At 37.2% G+C, this 22,117-nt stretch overlaps 1 protein-coding gene across 1 annotated transcript; it reads left to right on the top strand.

The window, feature by feature from the left end:
* Positions 1 to 5,500: 5,500 nt before the first annotated feature.
* On the top strand, positions 5,501 to 21,948 carry gas2b (growth arrest-specific 2b). The gene is made up of 8 exons (XM_041980709.1): positions 5,501 to 5,653; positions 9,813 to 10,073; positions 11,149 to 11,258; positions 11,631 to 11,772; positions 12,994 to 13,057; positions 13,293 to 13,866; positions 13,965 to 14,072; positions 19,253 to 21,948. Exons 2-8 carry the CDS (start codon positions 9,851 to 9,853, stop codon positions 19,463 to 19,465), a joined length of 1,434 nt encoding a protein of 477 aa, XP_041836643.1. The 5' UTR covers positions 5,501 to 5,653; positions 9,813 to 9,850; the 3' UTR covers positions 19,466 to 21,948.
* The last annotated feature ends 169 nt before the right edge of the window (positions 21,949 to 22,117 follow it).

Below are 22,117 nucleotides of genomic sequence, written 5' to 3'. Positions count from 1 at the left end.
TTATATTTTTTAGTAAATCTGTATGAATTCAGTCATAAAGAAACCTCAGGCCAACATTACCTACAGCAAAAAAATTTTATTTAGTGTGTCTTGGCAGCATTTTGAGTAAAGATGACAATGAAGCAGGGTGTTAAATAGGGCAGGGCTACCTTGTTATTTGTTGCTTACTCCCCAAAGGCCATGAGTTGTCTCCATAGATATCGGTGAAAGCCACTGTACACATGTACCATCAAGTTTTTTAAGGTGTAAGATGTGAAACTAGCTGTGTTACATGTCACCCACATGACATAAATAAACAACAAAACAAATAGAGGTTTTCAAAGAGCGGAATTGTAAATTTTTAAGCATTTACAGGAAATGCTTAAATATGCACTCTCACTGAATTGTGATAATAGAAAAGTGGTGTGAGCCAAGTCACATTATAAAATCTGAAACAAAGTCATTATGATGAACTGATGATGCTGATAGAATACCTCATTGAATAAACATGTCAAATAAATGACATGTTGTGAAATATATACAGGGATAACATGATCATTTTATTTTAGCTTCTCCCAAACATAAATCCTGACATTTTTGGGTGTTTGTGCTTTAGATGAAGAAACATTAAGGTGTCTCTTTGGCACATCTTTGTGTGTATGTGATAATGTTGCATTGATTACTGTGTATAGCTACATGTTTTACTTTGTATGTCCTTGCCTGCTTTCTTTCTTTTTTGTCTGGCTTTTGTCCATGATTCTAATACCAGAATGAGTTGCTATGGAGACCGGATACATGTGTAAAAAAGAAGAGGCAAAGAGGAGAAATGTGGTTGTCAGGAGACACTCATAGACTATGAGGTTTAGGCTGGAGTTTAGAGAGGGTGTCCTGCACATCGTCTCGTCCTCCCTTTGTCATCTAATTCTGCTTAGATAAATTATGTCACACAACCTCACATTAATTTAGGCGCAAAAACCAAGATTCACAAAATCTATCATCTGCTATTTGTACATTTTTATAAGTTATAATAAAAACGTTAAACCACAATGATCCTCATCATCTCTTTTTGATAAACCTTTTCCCATCATCACACAGAAAGTGAGTGACACTGTTATCGCTCTTGTGTTGACAGGGGTTAAGAGACTCGCCAGTGATAATACAGCCGTTTCAGGCACTCCATCACTTCATAATTACATTATGCTGGTACTCCATTGCTTCCACTTGCTCCTGGTAATCTTGTTAAAATCCCAGTGATAGGAATCACAGTGACAGAGACGAATGACAGTGAGTCAGCTGCCTGTGAAGCCAAGCCATCCCAGTGGCTGACTAAAGGATTTGAAGTGCATTGAGCTTTTACCAGGTTACTATGGAGCTGCATAGGATACAGACACTAAAATACATAGGCAGTCCCTTTTATTCCCATCAAAGAGCTACCCATTTTCTGTTTGCAGCTTCAGAAAGAAGTAATGTGCTGCATGGTGTCTGCATTTAAAAACAAAACAAACAAACAAACAAAAAAACTTTACTAATACAGATACATTAGATCACAATATAATGGCTGCCGCCCACTCCATTAAAAGTAAAAAAAGAGCTATCCTTTATCTTTCTCAGCCTTTCACCTAGTGCTTGGAATTAACTTGATCTGCTGCCCTCTAGTGTCCAGCTTATGAAACTAAAATCAAACCATTTCATGTATCAAGACATGCTGGTATATTTAAATACTCAATATTCATGTCATTAGTGTAAATAAGTCTGTTTATTTTATTTGAGCTCATGCTGTGGACTTAAAGGTAGAGTAATTTCAAACTGGCTTCACATTTAGATGTGCGTTGTGACAGGTAGTTTAATTAAAGTAAAGGTCTGCCCTGCAGCTATACTGGCCTGCCAGCCTGAGCAGAGGTAACCAGCATTCATTTGTCATGAAGGCGACAGGCTGACATGTAATTTATTAGTCATTTATATCACTGCTTCCCTGTCAAACACCTACCAGAAAGCTGTAATAATGAAACAGGTCTCATAGTTTGGAAGAAACATAAAACAATAGAATGAAATAACTATAATCACAGTACATTCTAGAAAAGACAAAAAAAAAGCAGATGCAGAATATTTTCTAGAAATGTATTTTCATGATAGCACATTTCATAACATCTAGAATTCAGAAAAAACTTGGTTTTACTCTTTTTGTATATTTTTTATCACCCCGCATTTCAAATTGAACCTCTATTTGAGTCTTGAGGGTAGTCTGCAGGTGGATATTATAAATAATTACAGGAAATCTAAGTTTCTAAGCAAAGGTTGCATGTGATTCGACAGAAAAGGTGACTTCAAGTGGGAATTTTTGAAGGGGTGTAAAAAAGACTTAAATTAATGACCAAATTTAATTAGTGCAAGAATTTGTTTACATATTTTCTACATGATAAGTGCCCACATGTTTTCAGCTATGGTAAAATAAGACTTTCATAAGCTGTTTCTCTTCAAGGGCAACTTGCACCCTCATTGCCCACAGATGACATTAAACAGCTGTTAGGGCCAAGTTGTTTGAAGTGACTATCATATGCAAAACCATTTTTTATGTAATTCATAAGCTTTCAGGTAAAACCATAATTTTCCCCTTTGAAAAAATCTGAATTTGATGAAAGCAGAACACTGACTGTACTATGTGAAATTCAGACAGACAAAAGACACAAGTCCACAAGCAATTCAGTTACACACAGATACCTAATTTCACCTTAAAAAAAGATTGTAGTTAATCTGACAGAATGATAAAACACTTGTGAGCCTCTAATAAGTGTGTCCCCCATCTGATGGGCTTCAGGTCCTCTTGACCCTGGGGACCAATTTGAGTGGTACCCTGCACATGGTGCTCTACTGAATTATCAAACCACCACAGTGGCAGGGGGCTACAAGATGAAGGTGGATTAGGGTTCAGTTGTCTTGGCAACCTGAGATGCCATCTGTCATGTGTGTACTGATCTGCATCGTATTGCTGAGACATTATTTTAATTCAATCATATTGTCAGTGGCAGACAGATATCATGTCAACATACAAGAACTTAGGCCTGCAATCTATAGAAAGCAGCCCAGATAAGATTTGGGATTTTAATAAAATTCTCCATGACTAAATGTGTGCTGCTAAGTTAGATTTAGGAATTTAATACACACCACCCACAGACCACATCAGTAAAACAAAAAAGTAACTTATTCAATTTCATGCCTTGAGTCAGTTAAAAAAAAGGTCTTACTCCACAGCAACCACTTAGTTTCAATACAATAAGCCATTTCTGATGCATGCTGCCTAGCAGCAGCTGTCACTGAGGACATACTCTGGCACAGAGCAAGTCCCTGTAAATAAAAAAAAAAAATGTGGAATAATACCAGTTGCTCACTTAAAGGAAATAAAACAACCACCTGACTGTGCTGTTTGGCTTCATTTTACTATCAAGCCTACATTCCAGATGCCGAGAGACTGTCTATTAACTCTGAGGGTGCTTCTGAGTCATTGTTAGATCTACTTTAACAAGCCTTTAAAATATCATCAGTATGTCCGCCACACCATGCCTACTCAAAGGCTCATTCAGCCATGCAACACAGGACAGGACGTAATCCATGCTGGCTATGTTCACTGTTTCAGAAGCTTCTCTATGAAACAGCAAGAAAAAAGGAAGGTTAGAGAGTGTGTAAATTTGAAGAGGTTTAGATGAAATTTCATCTAAATGTGTTTAGCATGAAATGAGAGTTATTCACCATCACATACGGTCATTAATATTCACAATAGCATAGGTCAGATGAATACTAAACAATGAAAATGAGTAGGAGGTCAGCAGGGAGGTGTACTTACGCAGGAAGAGGGGCGTGTCTGATAGACGCAGAGACATGAGCGACCCGTCCCCTGGGAGAGGCTGCAAATGAACCAGGAGCCACACCTGAGACCACACCACACACAACCGCAGAAGACAAGAATATTGGGCTTAGCTTGTAGCTGTCTCCATCACCTACCTGACTGATTGAAGCCCTGCAGCTGCTCTCTGTCACTATAGAAATAAAAAGAAAAACTGTTCAGTTCATACTGAAGAGGTGTAATTAATGCTCACCACTCTGATAGCATCATGATGAAAACTGTAGATATTTATTGAATGAACTAAAACACAATAAAGGCAACCAACTCTGCCAAACTGAGCTTATGGTTTAAGCTGAGTGATCTGGTGTTTCCAGCTGCTTCCTACTTCCTGTATGATCACTCTGCTTTCTGACCCATAACTGTGGCTTGGAGGTAACAACTGAATAGAATACCAATTTCAATCAGGAGGAAGAGCAGCATTCCACCAACCAGATTGTGGTGTGGATCGATTCCAGGCTTCATGCCTTGGGGCAAGACACTGAACCCCACGTTGCTTTCCAATTTGTCTATCAAGTTATGAATGTGTGTGTGAATGGGCGAATGTGACATGCAGTGTAAAGTGCTTTGAGTAGTCATGACTGGAAAAGCGCTATATAAGTACAGTCCATTTACTATTTAATGAATTGCTAACAAATGTTAAGTGTAAACCAACCTTCACTTAGGTAAATATCAGATGTCCCAAGTGTCAGTGAATGCAGCATGCAATGCACTTCTATATGTTGTTCTACATCAGAGGTACCCAAGTCCGGTCTTTGAGATCTATCATCCTGCAGCTTTTAGATGCAACCTTTTATCAACACACCTGAATCAAATGGCCAAATTCCCTCATCCACATGTCATTCAGCTCTGCAGAGGCCTGGTAACGAGACATTCATTTGATTCAGTCACTCCTCTCCTACAGCAACACTGAAAAATATCATTGTTTGTTTTTCCATATTTAACATCTGATGACCACTTAAGTTCTAATAATCAGTTAATTATTTACTAAAACCTAGGCCTTAAAAAAAACAAAACAAAACAAAAAAAAAAAACTCATTTGTGCCGCCCTTTTTCTGGTCAATGCTCCTGCCTGGCCTTTTCGTTAAAAGTTTTCTAGACCCACCCCTGCACATCTAAGTATTCTAACACCTGTCAACCACGTGGTCAGAGAAGGGTCTTGCTCTTATTTCAGACCCGGTTCATAGTTTCACCTTCACCACAAGTACAAAATGCCAAAACAAGGATATACAAGGAGGTGAGTTTCAATGAAACTGACCAATGTCTCTAGCAGATCCAGTGAAGACAATATATTTCTAATACAATCATCAATTTACTGTACAATGAATTAGTAACGTGCTGGATTTGATTTTTTCTTTCATTGTTGTTAATTTTGTTTACACCATGTGGCAAGCCCCCGAAGAGTTGTGTTTTGTGGTGAAAGAAAGAAAGAAAGAAAGAAAGAAAGAAAGAAAGAAAGAAAGAAAGAAAGAAAGAAAGAAAGAAAGAAAGAAGTCAACAGCCACTGTACTGTTTGTTTTTTTTGTTTTACTTGTTTGTTTTCTCTTCCAGTCTCACTTGCTGTAAGACGACACCACAAAGTTGCAGGCGTGTACAGGAGAGTTTGTTTTCACTCCCCCTGTCACGCTGGTGTGTACTTACATGTGGCGGACCTGAGGGCGATGAACATCTGGTTGGGAGTGATGTGTGCATGTGTGTGTGAGGAGAAGACCCCGTGAAGAAAGTCATTCATGAGGATCGAAATCTTTGGAAGAATCCTGCAGTAACTATTGGAGTTTGGTACGTACATCTCTGTGTTCATTACAGCTGTAGTTGCTGATGCTGATAGTGATAATGCCAAAAACAGTCTTGTATCTAAAAACTATGAAAAATGTGTCTCCATCATTATCAGAGGTGGTTTCAAGTTTTTCTTTTTTAATTTTCTTTTACTTTTTTTTTGTGTGTTTTAATTTAAGTGAAAAGTAAGGACTTAAATAGCTTTGTCTTTCCATTAATAACACAGGATGTTCAGAATTTAACTTAACTAGTTTCAAATGATTAAAAAAAATTAATTTGCATAATTTCCAATACAGTTCACTCAGATCCAGCCTCCCCATATTCTCATTACTTTTTGTTTAGTTTTAGTGTTTTGCAATGCATATCAGAAGAAAGAGTAATTGTGCCACTAAGTCACAACATTGTACATGTTTAAATGTTAGATTTGTTAATGCATTTTTGTATAAGGAATCCTTTTTCCAGCATGTTTCTGGTCTCATGGAGTCACATCAATGAACTGATTGTTCGAAGATCTTAGCTGTTTTACTTGAATTTGAATAAACACTTCATGGAAGACTTTTTTCAATCTAGATTTATTGGTTTTTATCACAGCTGAATAACATGCATCTACGCGGTACCTCTCTATCCTGTGCTGATATGGGTTTATTTAGTCTAGAAGCTGGTGAAGCGACGCCTTGGGGCAAGAGTACAGCTATAGGTGAAACTACACCTCAACTATGCAGTTATAAACATTTAAAACATATTGTTCATAGTGCTGGTACATGACTTGTTATAAGCTGTTATAGTTCAAAAACTGACTCCAGAGACAAAGTCACAACTAGCAGAGAGACCTACTGCTACCAGCAGCGCTGTTGGACATCTTGAGGTTATAAATCTAGATATTTTATGAACAGTTCTTTCAAATGGTTGACACACATATAGAATGGTTACTTCTCAAGCCTCTAGGCTACACCAAGACCCATCTCAAACATCGCTGAAGTGTGTTTGTAGAGACCGCAGCTGAGAAACAGTTTACAATGCAAGAGATCCTTCGTTTAGTGAAAAATTTCCTACTTCTACATTATTTCCTAAATAAACATGAGAGCTGTGCTTACCGTGTTAGGAGGCAGAATTTTGTTAACTAGTTGTGAATTTAGTTGTTTGCCAGACACAAGCTTTGGGGTCATTCTCTGGAGACGCCGGTGTTAGAGCGCTGCTGAAAGGCATATGCAACCAGCTCATCAATCACTCTGTCACCTTGCATGCTGTTCATGTTCAGCTACTTCAGTCATTGCTTCACCTCCAAATCATGATTTTGCACACATCTTTCAGTCATACTACTGTGTAATTACAGCTGTTTCCACTTAATCGTCAGTTAGACAGTGAAGATGCCAGCTTCAAGGAACAATTGAAGACTGTGCGATACAACTGAAGCACATCATACTTTGGGAGCATTTAGGGTTGAGTAAAGGTAATGAGGTGAAATAGACATTTTGATACATACATGGACATGTGTGTGATTGGGCAGTGTGTTTGTGCTTACAGATGTGGACACTTAAATCTACTGGAATATAAAGGCTGCTTGTGTCTGAGAGCTGGACCCATGGGTGACCTTTGCCTTTCCTTCCCAGCAGAGCCATCTTGCAGCAGAGGTGTGAATATTGCACCTGGATGTTTTGCTAGAGACAGGCTCTCATGGCCTCATGGTCAGCCTGTAAAGCAACCGCAGACTTGGCAGACATACATTGCAGACCTGTCCCATGTCTGCATGGTGTGTTTACCAAAGACCATTCTCATTATGTCCTGGGAGAACAGTATTTCTAAATCCTCACTTACATCTCACACAACCTGAGGCCAGAATTTACTGACATACATACTGGTACATTCTGGAAATTCACCTTTGTCTTACATTCTCCTTAATCATAGTGTGAAAATGTAAAAGTTACAAGCAAAATGCTACAGGTCCTATAATACAGAAAATGCAAGTGGTCCCATCCACTTCAGGCTGTAATGATGGAAAAAGGAAGGATTCTAACCAATTTTGAAAATGATCATATAATTCATCAAGAATCCAGGTTTATAAAAATCTATATTCATAATATGCATGTGTGTGTTATAGTTCAAAAAGGAACGAGGAGGTGGACTGTTTGAAACTCTCTACTCCCTTCACATATTTGTTCTGTATATCACTTTCATATTGGTTGGTCAAGAATACCCACATTGAAACGATACCAAAGGAAGCCCAGAAGCTCTTTTCTTTTAAAGTTTGAACATTTTATTGTCTCTTCTCAGGGCAGCTGCGGCATATGTTTTGATTATTTCACTCAGTGGGGAACATCTGTGAGAAAAGTAATTGAATGGGCCATACTGTGTGTTCCAAGCATTTTTCCTCCAGACTTTATTTTTCATTTTCAGCCTTGTTAAGTGCAAGAAAAACTGCAGTGTTTTGCTTTTCTCTGTAATAGTTGACCAGTTACATTTTGTACAAATATGTAAGAAATCATAATGATTTTAATATCCCTTAAATCCTATTATAAAGCATTTAGTGCATGAGTGTGGTTAATATATTCTCAAGATATGCATGCTGATGTGAGCCTTTTGGTCAAAGCACAACTGTTCCTGAGCACAACAAGGAGCTGCATTCACACATTCATGCTGAATGGGCGATGATGGCAAAGCAGCAGAAGTGGTTTTATAGGCTGGATTGTGCATGTATAGGCCACTGAATGTAAAAACTGTAACTTTATCCACTGATGAAGTTTTTATGCTTAAAGTTAAACATTTTATTTTGTTTTTATTTTATTCAAACATGAAAGGCTCTGACTAGAAAAGCCTCTTTGGTAGCAACCGAATGACCATGTTAAATTAAAAGTTGCTGTTTCTCACAGTTGGTCTCAAGAAACAAATATATAATCATTACCACGATGAAAACTTCCCCTTCTGCACTGTTTTTGGAAAGCCTTAATAGCTACTTATCTGGTATTCAAACTGGAAAGACCAGGTCATGTTTCAAGTCACATTGGTACATAATACAACACACCCCCACCAGCGCAGTGTGTTGTTTTAATGCTGTTTGTAAGTCTGAAGATCTGCTCTGGCTTGTTATTTTATAACGAAACCTTACAGTCAGTCATCTGATGCAAAAAGAACCCTTTGTGTTTTCTGTATATTACTCAGAAGACCCAGTAACCCGCTGTGTACCTTGTCGTCTTAATTCCAGCTGATTAGCTGCAAGTATAACAGTCAGAGCATGTCTCTGCATGGTGCTGAGCTTTATGGTGGAGCCTGCTCTGGGAACAGGACAAATGAGCCATGCAGCAGCACCAGGAGACTGGCTCAGGGCAGAGGCTGTACATCTTATTAAACGCAAGCCGTCTGCAGTCAGTCAGTTTAATCCCTTTGATTAATGGCTGTGTATACAGTATGGTTTGATTGTAAATATAACTGCACACTGAAGGCAGTTGCAGCCTGTGAATTTGGTCTCAACCTGAATTGTTGTTTTTGCTGTTTCGCCACACCAAATAACCAGAGATCTGTATGCATCTTGTGAACATGATATCTCTTAAAAGGCAGAGAACAATTTCTAAATATTTATTACAAATTTAACTTAAATCAAGAGTGTACAGATGAAAATTTGAAAAGCCAATTTCTTTTACCTAAACAATTCATGCACTTAACAAAATGTAAAATGGCTGCACCTTTACTTCAAGAAATAAATATTAGTTTTATTCACCAAGCATCAATACACTTAACATCTTTTAACTCCTCAATGCCTGAATTTATTTACAAATATATAAAACAAATTAACAAAAAAAAAATAACTGTTTAAAGTGAATTGCCTTGATTGGTAACAAGTATGTGGATTTCCAGTTGATTTAATCTCAAAGAAAATACTCTTTCTTCAACCTAACTGAACAAAACTGGCGTGAAAAGTGTTTAATATAAATATAGTGTAGTTAAAATCTCCTTTTGTAGTTTACAAAGAAGTTGAGATGCAAAACAAAATTAATTTTGCCTTTAAAATTGTCTTTCTTATTTTAACAAGACAAAGCCAAACTACTTCATGATTAAGTGTAAACACCTTTTACTGCATTACATGTTTTAAATATGAGAATATGTAGAAGAAAAAAAAACTTTACTACTAAAATATTATAACACATTATCTGTGCTTTAAATTATTTAGCCCAGCAGAGTGCATCAAAGGCCAGCTGTAAGTGAAGCATGGACAGTGAAATAGGAACGATGGCAACCAGCCTCGACAGTCCGTTGAGCCCCAGGCACCTGACCGGGCTTGGGATGAGCTGCCTTCTCTCCCCAAAGTACAGACACTCTGGGCCAGGCCTGGCCAGTCCTCAGGAGTACAACCAGTGGTTGCCTTACCGTCATGATGCCAGCCTCCTGCCAATGAAAGACGACTTGGCACTCTGGCTCAACACCATGATGGGTGAGGTAGTTTTTTTTTTTTTTTGTAAAAAAGTTTTGTTTGCTGCAGCCTTTACAATAAAAGAAAAGTTCATTCTTTTCTATTTCCTCTCTATTTTTTGACAATTTGAAGGAGTATGTTGATTTAAAATGAGAGCATAACATTCAAATGTATTATCCCAAGTTTTTTGTTTGTTTTAGATGAAAGAACCTTACATCTTTTCATTTAAAGGAAGTATTAAACAAAATCCAAAGGAAGTTTTAACCTACTTATCATAAATCCTTAAAGTCCCTCTACACGTAAAGATGTTTCTTTTCACTTCGCTGTATTGTGAGAGAAAACATTAAGAGTCTACACATGTCACAACCTGCTGAAAGACATTTGTTTAGTTATTCAGACATGATGAGTTTCTGACTAATGCCACATTACAAAGGAAAAAATAGCATGTGTCCTAACAAGTTGTAGGTCTGTAATGTGATTTATTTGACAGCAGAAGATATTCATCATAAGCACCATTTGAAATGTTTTTGGACTAAAAAAAACATAGATGTTATTTCCAAAACCTTTTACTGAATGCCAGTTTTTTTGTTGTTAAATTAGAGGATAATAATACGGGACACTGAAGACACTGGAACAAGCTCAGCACTGAAATAAAAATCCTAAATAGGACGTGGAGCAATGAACTTTACAAACTTAAGGTTGTTGGACGGCTCCCAGACTCTCTTTGGCAAGAGACACCTGAATTTGTTTGTCATTTGTAAATTGTTTTGGTTTCTCCAATAGGCAAATGATTTTTATGTCATTGCTGATCAGTGTGTTTTCCCACAAGATTAAATAATTCATTATTACAATTCAACAACATGTTTAAACATGAGAGAACAAATTCACAGGGTCAGTAGTGAGGCACAGATCGTTAGAAATGGCAAACAAAAACAAGGCAACCAGTATATTAATAGTAGGAAAATAAACAAATATAAATAACAAAAAAAGTTATGAGTTAAGGTACTAATATATAAACAGATTGATATAGCAAGACATTGCACACAATGATTAATTTCTGTATGTAGCTCAGTGTGTGTTTGTGGATTCTCTTCAGGAGAGAAACTCACCGCAGACAGTCTGATGGAGAGGTTGGATAATGGTGTTCTCCTCTGTCAGCTGGCACATCTCCTTCAAGAGAAGATGATTCATGCCAACAATGGCAAGGTACTGCACCAGTCAAATTTAGAGAAATAAATAAAGAAAGAAAGAAAGAAATTAAAATTAAATTCTCCCCAACTGTCAAGTATGATTGAACTGTAACACAAGAAAAATCCAAAATCAAATCTCAAGCTTTCTATTGATGCGTTTGCTCTCAAAAAGCTTTTTATGTTTTCTCACTTTGTGTAGACATAATTTTTCCTAATTTGTTCTCCATGCATGATCAAAAAAACAAAAGGAAAATGTCTTGAACTGTGCACTATGATGAGTGTGTATTGGATGCCAGTAAACACCTTCATGAACAAGTATTAATCCAATAATGAGTTTCCACTGGAGACTCACTCCCTCTCTGTATATGTGTGTTGGAAACAATCACAGCCCTTTGTAAGAAGAGTAATCCAGTGGCGAGCTGATGCAACATCTGGATCATTTTTCGCACGAGACAACACTGCCAACTTCCTCTACTGGTGTCGAAAGATTGGTGTTGATGAGTCTTACCTTTTTGAGTCTGAGGATTTGGGTGAGTTAAGACCAGGGATTGTGCCTCCCATTAAGGAGTCAAAGAGCTCTGATGTTTCTCTTCTCTGCCATTAAAAACCATGACTTGCAGTACATTTCACGATTAATATCAAAGCCTTGTACACTTTAAGCTTACAACAGTTTTCAGCTGTTTGCATGTATATACCTTCAGCTGTGGTATATTTGTTGTGTGGCTAAGAAACGTCCTTATTTCCCCTTTGATCTGTCCATTTCACTAAGGATGCTTTCTCCACCATCTACTTTCCCTTGTCTGATTTCATGTTGTAGATTTCACATGTTATGCGTTATGAGTCAAATTTTATAATACTTTTGTTGTTCACTTCCTAATTTCACAAAAATAATTGTAAACATACACTAAATCTGCTTTGTCAGGTAAAAGAAGGCATCTCACTATGTTGAACCATCTTTATCAGATGTTTTGTTAGGTTTTAGATAGTATATATATATATATATATATATATAGGGATCACACTAGATGTGTGTGAGCCAGTGGTAATATATTCTTTTCCTTTTTGTATTATTTTTTCAATAACAACTTATATGCAAAGTATTGTGTTTTCATACTTGCATGGTTCTTTTTAAATGTTCTTTTCCATGCACTTCTTATTTAGACATGCCTGAGCAAGGCAGCAGATGCGTGAGAATGATAATATGCAGGTAAATCCTCATCAACAATAAGACCCCTTGGAGCCATAATAACCAGCATCACTTTACTAATGAAGTGACGGGGCAAACTTCCTCTTCAAGTCTCTTGTCTGGTGGATGTCAAATACAGATTTGTAACCTTTATTGTGTCTGTAGTTTTTTTCTGTTTCAGTTGTGAATGTTGTGTACTTTATGGTTCTGCATGTTTTTTATGCTTAACTTTCTGTCATCTTGACTTTTTTTTATCTGAGTCAGAACACTCCCCACCCTTGAATAAAAAGATAGCAGAGGTATAAGAGGGTTATTCATTGATGAAGCCCTCATGCCCTCATGCTGTGAATCCAGAACCCAAGGGAATTTCCTTCACCTTTAAAGATAGAGAAGCACAATAGAAACTCCCTGAAACGTGCCCTGTCTGTTCAGGCAGCAGCTCCTGTCTTCTTTTGTCCCATACAGACGTTTATCTCTGGAAGCATCTTTGCATTCATATATGTGCCTTCTTTATTTCTGCTCCTCAACCTTCTTTGTTTGTTCTTCATTCACCTTCTGTGTGAAGTTCTTCATAAACAGCCTCGGGAAGTGTGCTTGTGCCTGATGGAGTTGGGACGAATGGCAGCCAGGTAAACGGAAACTACCAACTCAGTACAATTACTAAAAATAACAAGTCTTTAATGTTATTGGGAATAAAAACAGAATCCCACAGAGGCTCTATCTTTCAAAGCTTAGGATATATATATATATATATATATATGCTTGCTATTTTATTTGTATTTATTTTGGTCAACTGAAGTTTGTTTTTAAATCTGCTACACAAATAAAATTGAATTTCATATTTTTTGTAAACCTCACTTTCAGGTATGGAGTGGAGCCACCGGGGCTGGTGAAGTTGGAAAAACAGATTGAAAAGCAGGACGAGTGCTTATCTCCATTCTTCCCTCTGCCTTTTCTTCCTCCCACATCCCTGTATTCACTATCACAATCATCCTTACCCCCAGCCCCTATTCCTCCTCCTCCTCCCTCTCCTCCTCTTTCTCCTACTCCTGCTCCTCTCACTCAGAGTACAACCTGTCTGTCTGAAGCCCTCCCTGCCTCTGATCTTCCATCAGCCACTACAAACCCAGTGCCTGCATGCTCTTCCCCTCTTCTGCCCTCCCTCTCAGCCTCTAACCCTTGTACAACCACAGCCTCAACACAAACACCTTTGTTCTCCTCATCCTGCACCACGGACACATCTGCTTCAGCTGTGCTGTCAAAACCTTCACCAGTCCAAAATCAGCAATCCACTGCCAAAATCTGCCCTACCACAATAAATAAACACTCTCCTACAGCCACACCTATCATCACTTCCCCACCTGCAAGGCCGACTTCTCGTTCATCTTTCAAATCTACAAGCCAGAGGAGCACAACCACCAATATTTTGGATGATATTGTACGAATCTTATTTCCAGTTAAATTAATCTTGTTTTGACTAATTCAAAATGTACATTGTAAATTTGTGCTCAGTTCTCTTTGTTTAATCTTGTTCAGATTAGAAACATTGCTGAAAATCCCCCCTGCAGCTGTTCTACCAGATTCCCTGTTGAGAAACAACCTAAAGGCTTCTATCGTGTTGGTGATAAAGTTCTGTATATAAGGGTAAGACACTTAAACTTGCTTTTTCTCCTCTAATATATATTCTACCAATAAACACCTCACCACATGTGGATCATAACTTTTTTATTTTAAAGTTCTGCACATCATCCACCTCGATCTCCCCATAAGAAAATGAAAAGCATTCTTTTCTAAAGAAACCCTCGCTGACATGAGACAAGCAGTGATTACGTTACAAGTCAGAACATCAAATATTTTCTAGAACATGAGATTTGTCCTCAATCCACCTGCCAGTAAGTTCAGATTTGTTATTTTATTATCCATTAAACTATTAGAATAATCAATAAGTGTGTATACACTACTTGAAAATGAAGATGTGTGGTACCAGAACTTATAGATTATAAAGCAAATCTAATGACTAAAACAATGAAGATGCATTGGACATGCTACAGAAGAAAATATGAGTTGAGGTGAAAAGGCCTTAAGGTTATTAATCAACAGTTGAGTCAGCAACAAGTGTAGTGTCAGAGTGACTGATATGCAATCACTTGGTGCTTTTCAGCCTCCCTCAGCCATACTGCACCCAATATGCATCTGTATGGAGGCTCAAGAAACAGGAGGCAGGGTTGCTTGGCAACCAATGGTCAGGATAAGATGGGGCTGACAATGATTGTATTCAGGACATAGACCTTCAGCAGAGAGCATAAACCTGGAGGAAAAACAAACACGTCTCTTTGTGGATGATTCTGCAAAGACGTGACCCTGGCGTGTGCTTTAAATGGCAGCCCACTAGGGAGTCTAAGGCTTTCTATGTAGGATGGTTTTAAACGTGAGAAGAGGTTGCTTTCTTTCATTGATTATAAATGTTCATCTACACATGCAGAAAATATAACATTAGTGCATACTGACATGAATATATTTTCTAAATATATATATATATTTATATAATATACATTTTTAGACAGCATAGAGTTGAAATGGTTCTTAAAGCAGGCCGATGATGTATGAAGCACTCTTTAAACTGCTTATTAGTGCTGTTAGTGTTAGTTTGGGACAACTACGTTTTTATCACTTCAAAATTAAAAATTTAAAAAAAAAAAAAAAAACTCTAGTTCCAGAACACCTGTTTTCTGACAGTAGACCTGTCAGTAACATGGGAGCACATGTCCTAATACCATACCACAGACGCCTGAGGTGAAAAAGACATGAAAACCAAGGCAAGGTAAGGATACAGATAGCTTCAAAAAAGAGTAAAAAGGAATAATTGAATTGGTTTAATTTTATTATATGTATCAAATTATTATTATTTTTTTTAATCTCATGCAGTCTTGGAGATAAAGCGCCTTGCCATAGTTATGTCTAGATGTCAGTTTTCAGCCATAATTTCCAGTGTGTAGACACAACATGCATTGTTCCCTTCCATTTTCCCTTCTCTTCTGAACGCTGACAAGCAACCACACCTCAGCTGTTTGAATGAAGCCCATCGACCCCCTCACACCATCCATTACCTTAAAGCGCACACATGTCTACATGTGTGCAGGGAAACATGCCATAAACCTCAATTACCATATACCATGATAACCTCTGTGTCACTCCTAGGAGAGTGTTCCGTTCAATGTGTACAGACCTTTTTAAAGAGCAGATACTATTGATTACTGAGACAAAGTCATTAGTGAGGGGTTTAATCAGACAGCTTGTTAATGAGCAACTGAGCATGACCGCCCCTCCTTGCATGTAAACTTTACACCCGACCCCCTCCCAACCTTAGTACCCACTCCCACCCCTCTCTATTCCCTCAGGAGACTATTCAATCATCCTGGCCCTGGAGTGTTTCGCTATTCTTTAGTGTTGAAAAAGAGGAAGGCTTTTCTTTCTCTCTGTGCCCAATTAGGCTCTCCTTCAGCTTTGTATCAGGGAGAATACAGTCTGACTGTGTCCATGGAAGGAAAATACATTCACTCACCTCGCAGTATTAAGCAAAATCTTTTCTGTTTTTAATGCAACCTAAATGAAAGAATTCTTTTCTGGAAGATGATAAAGCTGAGTAAAACCATCAAAATGGGGAAGAGGAAATAAGTTTTCTCAGTGGAGCATTTTAGTGACAAACCCCATGTTGTGTTCTTGAACAACACATTAGCTCAGTCAGTTTTCAGGTCTTTGTTTTGTTGCTTATTTTGACCTATGACCTTATACAAGATGGGGAACACAAGTTATTATTACCACCAGTGCAAAAGAACAATTATTTCTGTTAATCACTCATTTATATAATTCATCTCATTTATTGCTCATTTCATTCAATTTCATGAAACCTCTGTGAACTAATCATATGCTAAAGAAAACGTTAGAAATAACATGGTTGTTGTCAGTTGTCAGCATGCTATCATGCTGGTAACGCCTTCAGATCTGGTTGAGTTTAACATGTTTACCTCATTACTCCATAAGAAGTCTGAGCTGTTCACAAGTCATGTTCACATCTTTCCATGTTGTATTACAAACCTATGAGCTCCATATAAAGGCATCAATAATATTTACCATGTTACCCATTTTAAATTGCTAGATTAGCATGCCAAGATGGCTAATTATCACAAAGTAGGCCTAGTATATAGAACCATGCATGTTTTTTGGTTATGCAGGTTATGCCTCACATGCTGACTGTTGGTCAAGACCATTAAAGTGGTTGAGTTTGGTAGGTAGGTACATGATAGGTACTTCTTGAGCAAAATCTTTCAAGTGAGTGAGCATTGTGGCTTTCAATGGCCAAAATAATGAAATTGAATGAATTTAAAGATACTTTATTTTAACAGGAATTTATATTGATGCAGTGGTACAAAATTTTAAGTTAGATAAAGAAAAGTGTATTTAAAAGTTGGAGTGGTTGTGAGAAAAGATGAAAACTCAAGTGTGAATTCTATAACTAGAGTTACAATTTTGTTTTCAGATGCTGTTTGGTTAGGTTTGGGATAATATTGTGGCTTGTGTCAAATTTACACTCTTAGTGATAGCCATGTGACAACTGGCAAAGAATACTGCTAAAGTTAAGCCCTGTGCACTGACACACAGATGCTAAGTAGTCTTGGACAAGGGATTGAGTTGGAAGTGTGAACACTTTTATTTTGCCTTTACACAATAACAAATTAAATGTGATTTAATTTTTTTTTTTCAAGTAAAATTTATAATAATATAGCAGAAGATAGAAAACTGGAGTCAACAGCTCATTAGTCTTTTCATACATATGCTACTCCAAAATTGGAGCCATGAACAAAAGCTGAAATGGGAAAGAAATAGTGAAGAACAATAAAAATAAAAGTAATAAAAACTCTATTAACTTTAATAAATTGATATAGTTTGTCATCATTCTCATCAATGTGCTTTTCCAGGAGCTCTGAAATGGTGTGAGGTGTGATTTTGCATCTAAATAAATTATTTTTGTTGAATTTCAGGAACAGGACCACATCTCAAACAGTCTAAATCTATAGATTCCCACCTGTCCTGCTCACCTGTTCAGTCTTGTTTTTGTGACACACCTTTATCTTGCAGATAATTAATTTAACAACTGTGTTCTTCTCCTTAAAGGTGTGGTCCTTGTTCATGAACAGAAGAGCTCATTGAGATTTGAACCTCTTTTGTAAGAGAAATCAGATTACAGTAGGTCAGAGAGCAAGCATAACACATTGGGGTCCTCTGTAATTTTCCTCAGACTGTTGTTTAACTGACAGTACTGAATGTACTTTAAAAGCAGCGGATGTGGGTAAAGCCTGCCTCCTATTGGCAAGTGTATAGATGGTTCCTCCTCCCAAGTACACTCATGCATCTTTCAGCAGGAGGGGAGAGAGGGAAATCGATAAAACTGCCAGAGGAACGACACATGGGAAACCAGACGGTAGTTTATGGGCTGCAGACGTAGCACACTGTGTGTGGAGACCTGAAAGAGGAGTGGGAGTTCCAGAGACAGAAATAAAGGAGGTCTGTCTCACAAAGAGGGCTTGCTTAGAATACTTCAGTGAAAGAATGTCTGCATTTTTGTCAGTTTGGTGTATTGGTTGACAACATATGAGTTTCCTTTAAAAGTGATATAAAGATAGAAGAGAAGAATTATATCCAGAGGGATAAATGTAAGTTAATATTGCTTTATTTGAAAAGGGATAGAGAGACCAAGCTCCAATTTTATAATCTGTTTAATAAGGACAACATAAGGGTTACTAGTCTCTAAAATGAATAAATAAAATAAAATAAAATAACATTTTTGTGGACAAAGGAAGGACAGATTGATATTCCTTCCACATCTAACAAGAAGGTGGTTTACCCAGGATGTCAGACTTGACCTCTGTCAACCTTAACATTTTAATCTGCAGCTTGACAGCTGAGACGGATCTAATCTGGAGTTTCCTCAATAGCTGCCTGTGTAAGCGTGTCAGTGCTTGTGCCATTGATTTTTTCTCCTCAGCCAAAACATGCAACGCTAACCTCCCCACATTAGAGGAGCAGATCTGCTTGTTTTATCACATTCTCAATGGTTCCATAATGAAAGGTTTATTGGCGATAAGGCAGGAGGGGGGTGGGCTGGTGCTGACAGAACAATGAATGGGTTTGCAAGGCCTCCTGGGAATGTTAAGGCCCTCTGGGAGTTGAGGGTCTGTGCTGAACCCATCTCAATTTCTCCTTCTTCTTTCTTATTCTGTCATTCATATTGAGGCTGTAGTTGCCATGGCAGCAATTTGTTTCCTGCAAGATGGCTGGATGTCTGTAATTGACACATTTATTCAGACACATCTGACCTGACTGAAACTGTAGTTAACAGATAGGCTGGCCTCATAGGCAACAGAGGTCATTATATTTAAAATAGTGACTGGTATGTGGATTGTGTTGCAGATCTGTGTGCCTTTGTGCATCATGGTGTGTGTGCTTGCATGCTTAAATGTGGATTATAGAGTAGTATATGTGCTCAGCTGGTGCCATGAGGTGCAGTTTCATTTGGTTTAATGAGATTTTGACAAAGCTATCCGAGAGATCATTTGCTTTTCACAATCAGAGCTACACATGCACACAAAAGGCTTGTTAATATTAGAGTAGCGTGTCATTGTGTGTGTGCTTGTGCATGTGTTTTGCTCTTCATATGATTGAAAATTCGTAAACACCTTGGTAAAATATAAGCCAGAAAAATCCATAGATGAAAAATATTCCCAGCCATGCCGTCACTGATTACTTGTCTTGTTTCATGTTTGCAGATGCTGAATGAGCGTCATGTAATGGTACGTGTTGGTGGAGGATGGGAGCCTTTTATAAGTTACCTTCAGAAACACGACCCCTGCAGGGGGGGAGGAGGGCCGAGCAGCAGATCTGAGGTCAGGGTCTGTCGGGCCAAAGCAAAGCCACCAAGCCTGAACATCTCATCTGACAGTTACATGGTGGTTGGTGCCCATCACCGTGGCAAAAAATAGCTGCCAATAATGTGGACACTAAGTCTGATCAAATACATGTTGTCAATGAATTAAAAGTTTTACCTTAAATCCTAAATGAAATACGTTATCTCACAATAAGTTGAAGATACAACTGCGTTTACTTCCTATCTGCAGCAATTTGGCAGTAAAGTTTTACAGCTGCATGTGCAACACACTTTAAATCTGCAATATTTTTATATTGGGTTTAAAAAATCTTGTTCAAGCTACTTTAAACTGAGGACATCTTTTTCTTTTTTATTTTTTGTTAAAACAAGAAGCCTTCATAAGTTGCTTTAAGGTGTGTGAGACAATAAATAGATGATTGTAAATTTAAACATCTGCTGTTACACTAGATCACTAGATCTATTATATATAATAACCCTATATATATATATATCAAATATTATTTCAAGAAAGGTTTTTTGAATGAATGAAAAAATACTTTATTAATCCCAAAGGGAAATTTTTTTATTTTTGTAGCACTATATGCAATGTTGTCATTAGAGGTGAAAGTTATGATTTAAATTGTTGCGCATTTATTAAACTTAAAGCCAATTATTTCCTTTGTTTGAATTTGTATGAGTGAACTTTTGCATTTTACTTTACTATATGACACTTGTTTAAATTACTGGAATTGTTCTATAAAAAAAGGACAGGATTGTGGGAGAACATTTTACACAACTTATTCTATTACATTTTATGTTGATGTTATCAGTCAGACTTTCTCTTTTATTTATTATTCTAAAACATAAGTGAAGCAATTTACAGGAAGGGCCTGTAGAAAAGACTCCACATCAAATCAGCTTGATGCAAATGGAAAACATCAAGTCCTCCCTCTAGATGGCACCATGTCCTAAATGACAAAAGGCCATGCCTCACAGCTGCACCAAACTGCTGCTGATCAGTCCTTACAGCTTAACGTTTATCTTGTACTCGCAATCTCATTTCAGTTTTGATTTAACAAACTAGCCTATGCCCATGGAATCAACTATGCAAAACATTTTGATGACCCATCAGTCAAATAAAAATAGTCACATACTACATTTTTAAAGATAAAAGTGCTTAAAAAAAAAAAAAAAAAAAGTAGTAGCAGTGGGGATAACTCATTGACAAGTGTGCAACCTTAGAAACCAAAACTACAGAAAACTGGTGCAAAAACAAAGTCAGGAAGTCACAACATCTTAATAATTACATATTTTATTTCATTAAAATAAATCAATTAAAAATGGACACTTTTTTTTAATATATTGAAAGAAACTAACTGTAATGAGATCATGCAAGACTTTAATGCCTTTTTTTTAATCTCCACACAACATCTGAAATGGATGCACTCAGTATAAATGACTTGTAGAAAATAATAGCTGTGCTACTGAAACAAGTGCCACTCTAAACAGTGGCATTTTTGCAGGGCATCCGTCACTTCACACTCTACAAAGTCCTTCATGAAACATGGGAGGTTGCCACTCGAGACGAATTTGAACTATTTTAAATGCATTGTCCCACTCTCATGACCTAATTTGTTTTCCAAAGGTAAATATTTCTATTCTTTTGCAAATCTTGCTACTGTGTGCTACTGTTTTGTTGCACACTTAGTGACGTTGAAGACATGCTACTTTGCGGTTTTTCAAGAAATTTAGTGTTTGAAGTTTCTTATAAATATGTGCTTTAAAATTCAAACATTTTTGGACTGCCCATGATGGCATACAGGAGCTAGAAAAGTCAGATTAACTCACCAGTTCTACACAAATAAACTTGTTAGATTTGTGTGTTTCACTCATAACACATTAAATCAGCAGCAGGTACTTTACACATTACCATTTACTACTTTTAGTAATGATCATATTACTGTGAATGAGTTTGAATTTAAATTCAAAACTATAGAAAACCAAAACACTGAACAGCATTTCTGTCAACTGCCAGTGAATTGACCATAGATATGAATACTTTTATTTTTACAATATGTCCTAGTTTCTGGCATTAACATTTTTGTCAGTAGGAGCCTGGACTGGCTCACCATGAACAGATAACACAGTATTAACCCAAATTCTTTGTAAAAAAAAGACAACAGGGTGCTTGTTACATGCTCTAATCATATTCTGTTTTCATGTGTTACCTTGCAAACATGTAATGTATAAGTGCCTCACCCTCCAGTCTCATTTACTTTTATGAAACGCAGCAAAGTGCAAAGAGCCAACAAGACACTGAAGATACAGTTTTCAGTCATGCCTCTGTAAAATTTCTTGTTAATGGTGATGGTGAAAGGACTGAACATCACACACAGTGTTGTTAACACACTATTAACACCTTTTTTTCTAAGAGAATTAATTGACATAGCTGATAGAATATCTGATGATTCATCTCAGGCAATCAACACTTATATGAACGTTATCAAACATGGCTGTAATATTCATGTGTCATGAACTTGTGATGAATTTCATTTCGCAAAATTAATTAGTTCCAGTAATTGAGGGACAATAAGAATCTCAAAAAAAAGACATTGTCCACTCAAAATTGGAGGACTATCATAAATCTCCTTTCCATTTAACATTTTAGCTTTAAGCGCCATTTACATTGTTACATCCCATACCACGCTCTGTGAGATACATAATTATGTAATACAAAAACTGGTGGATTTGAATGATTTGAATGAAA

This window comes from Melanotaenia boesemani, chromosome 1, assembly GCF_017639745.1.
Source record: "Melanotaenia boesemani isolate fMelBoe1 chromosome 1, fMelBoe1.pri, whole genome shotgun sequence".
NCBI lineage: Eukaryota > Metazoa > Chordata > Actinopteri > Atheriniformes > Melanotaeniidae > Melanotaenia > Melanotaenia boesemani.
This window is presented reverse-complemented; position numbering and strand designations above follow the sequence as displayed.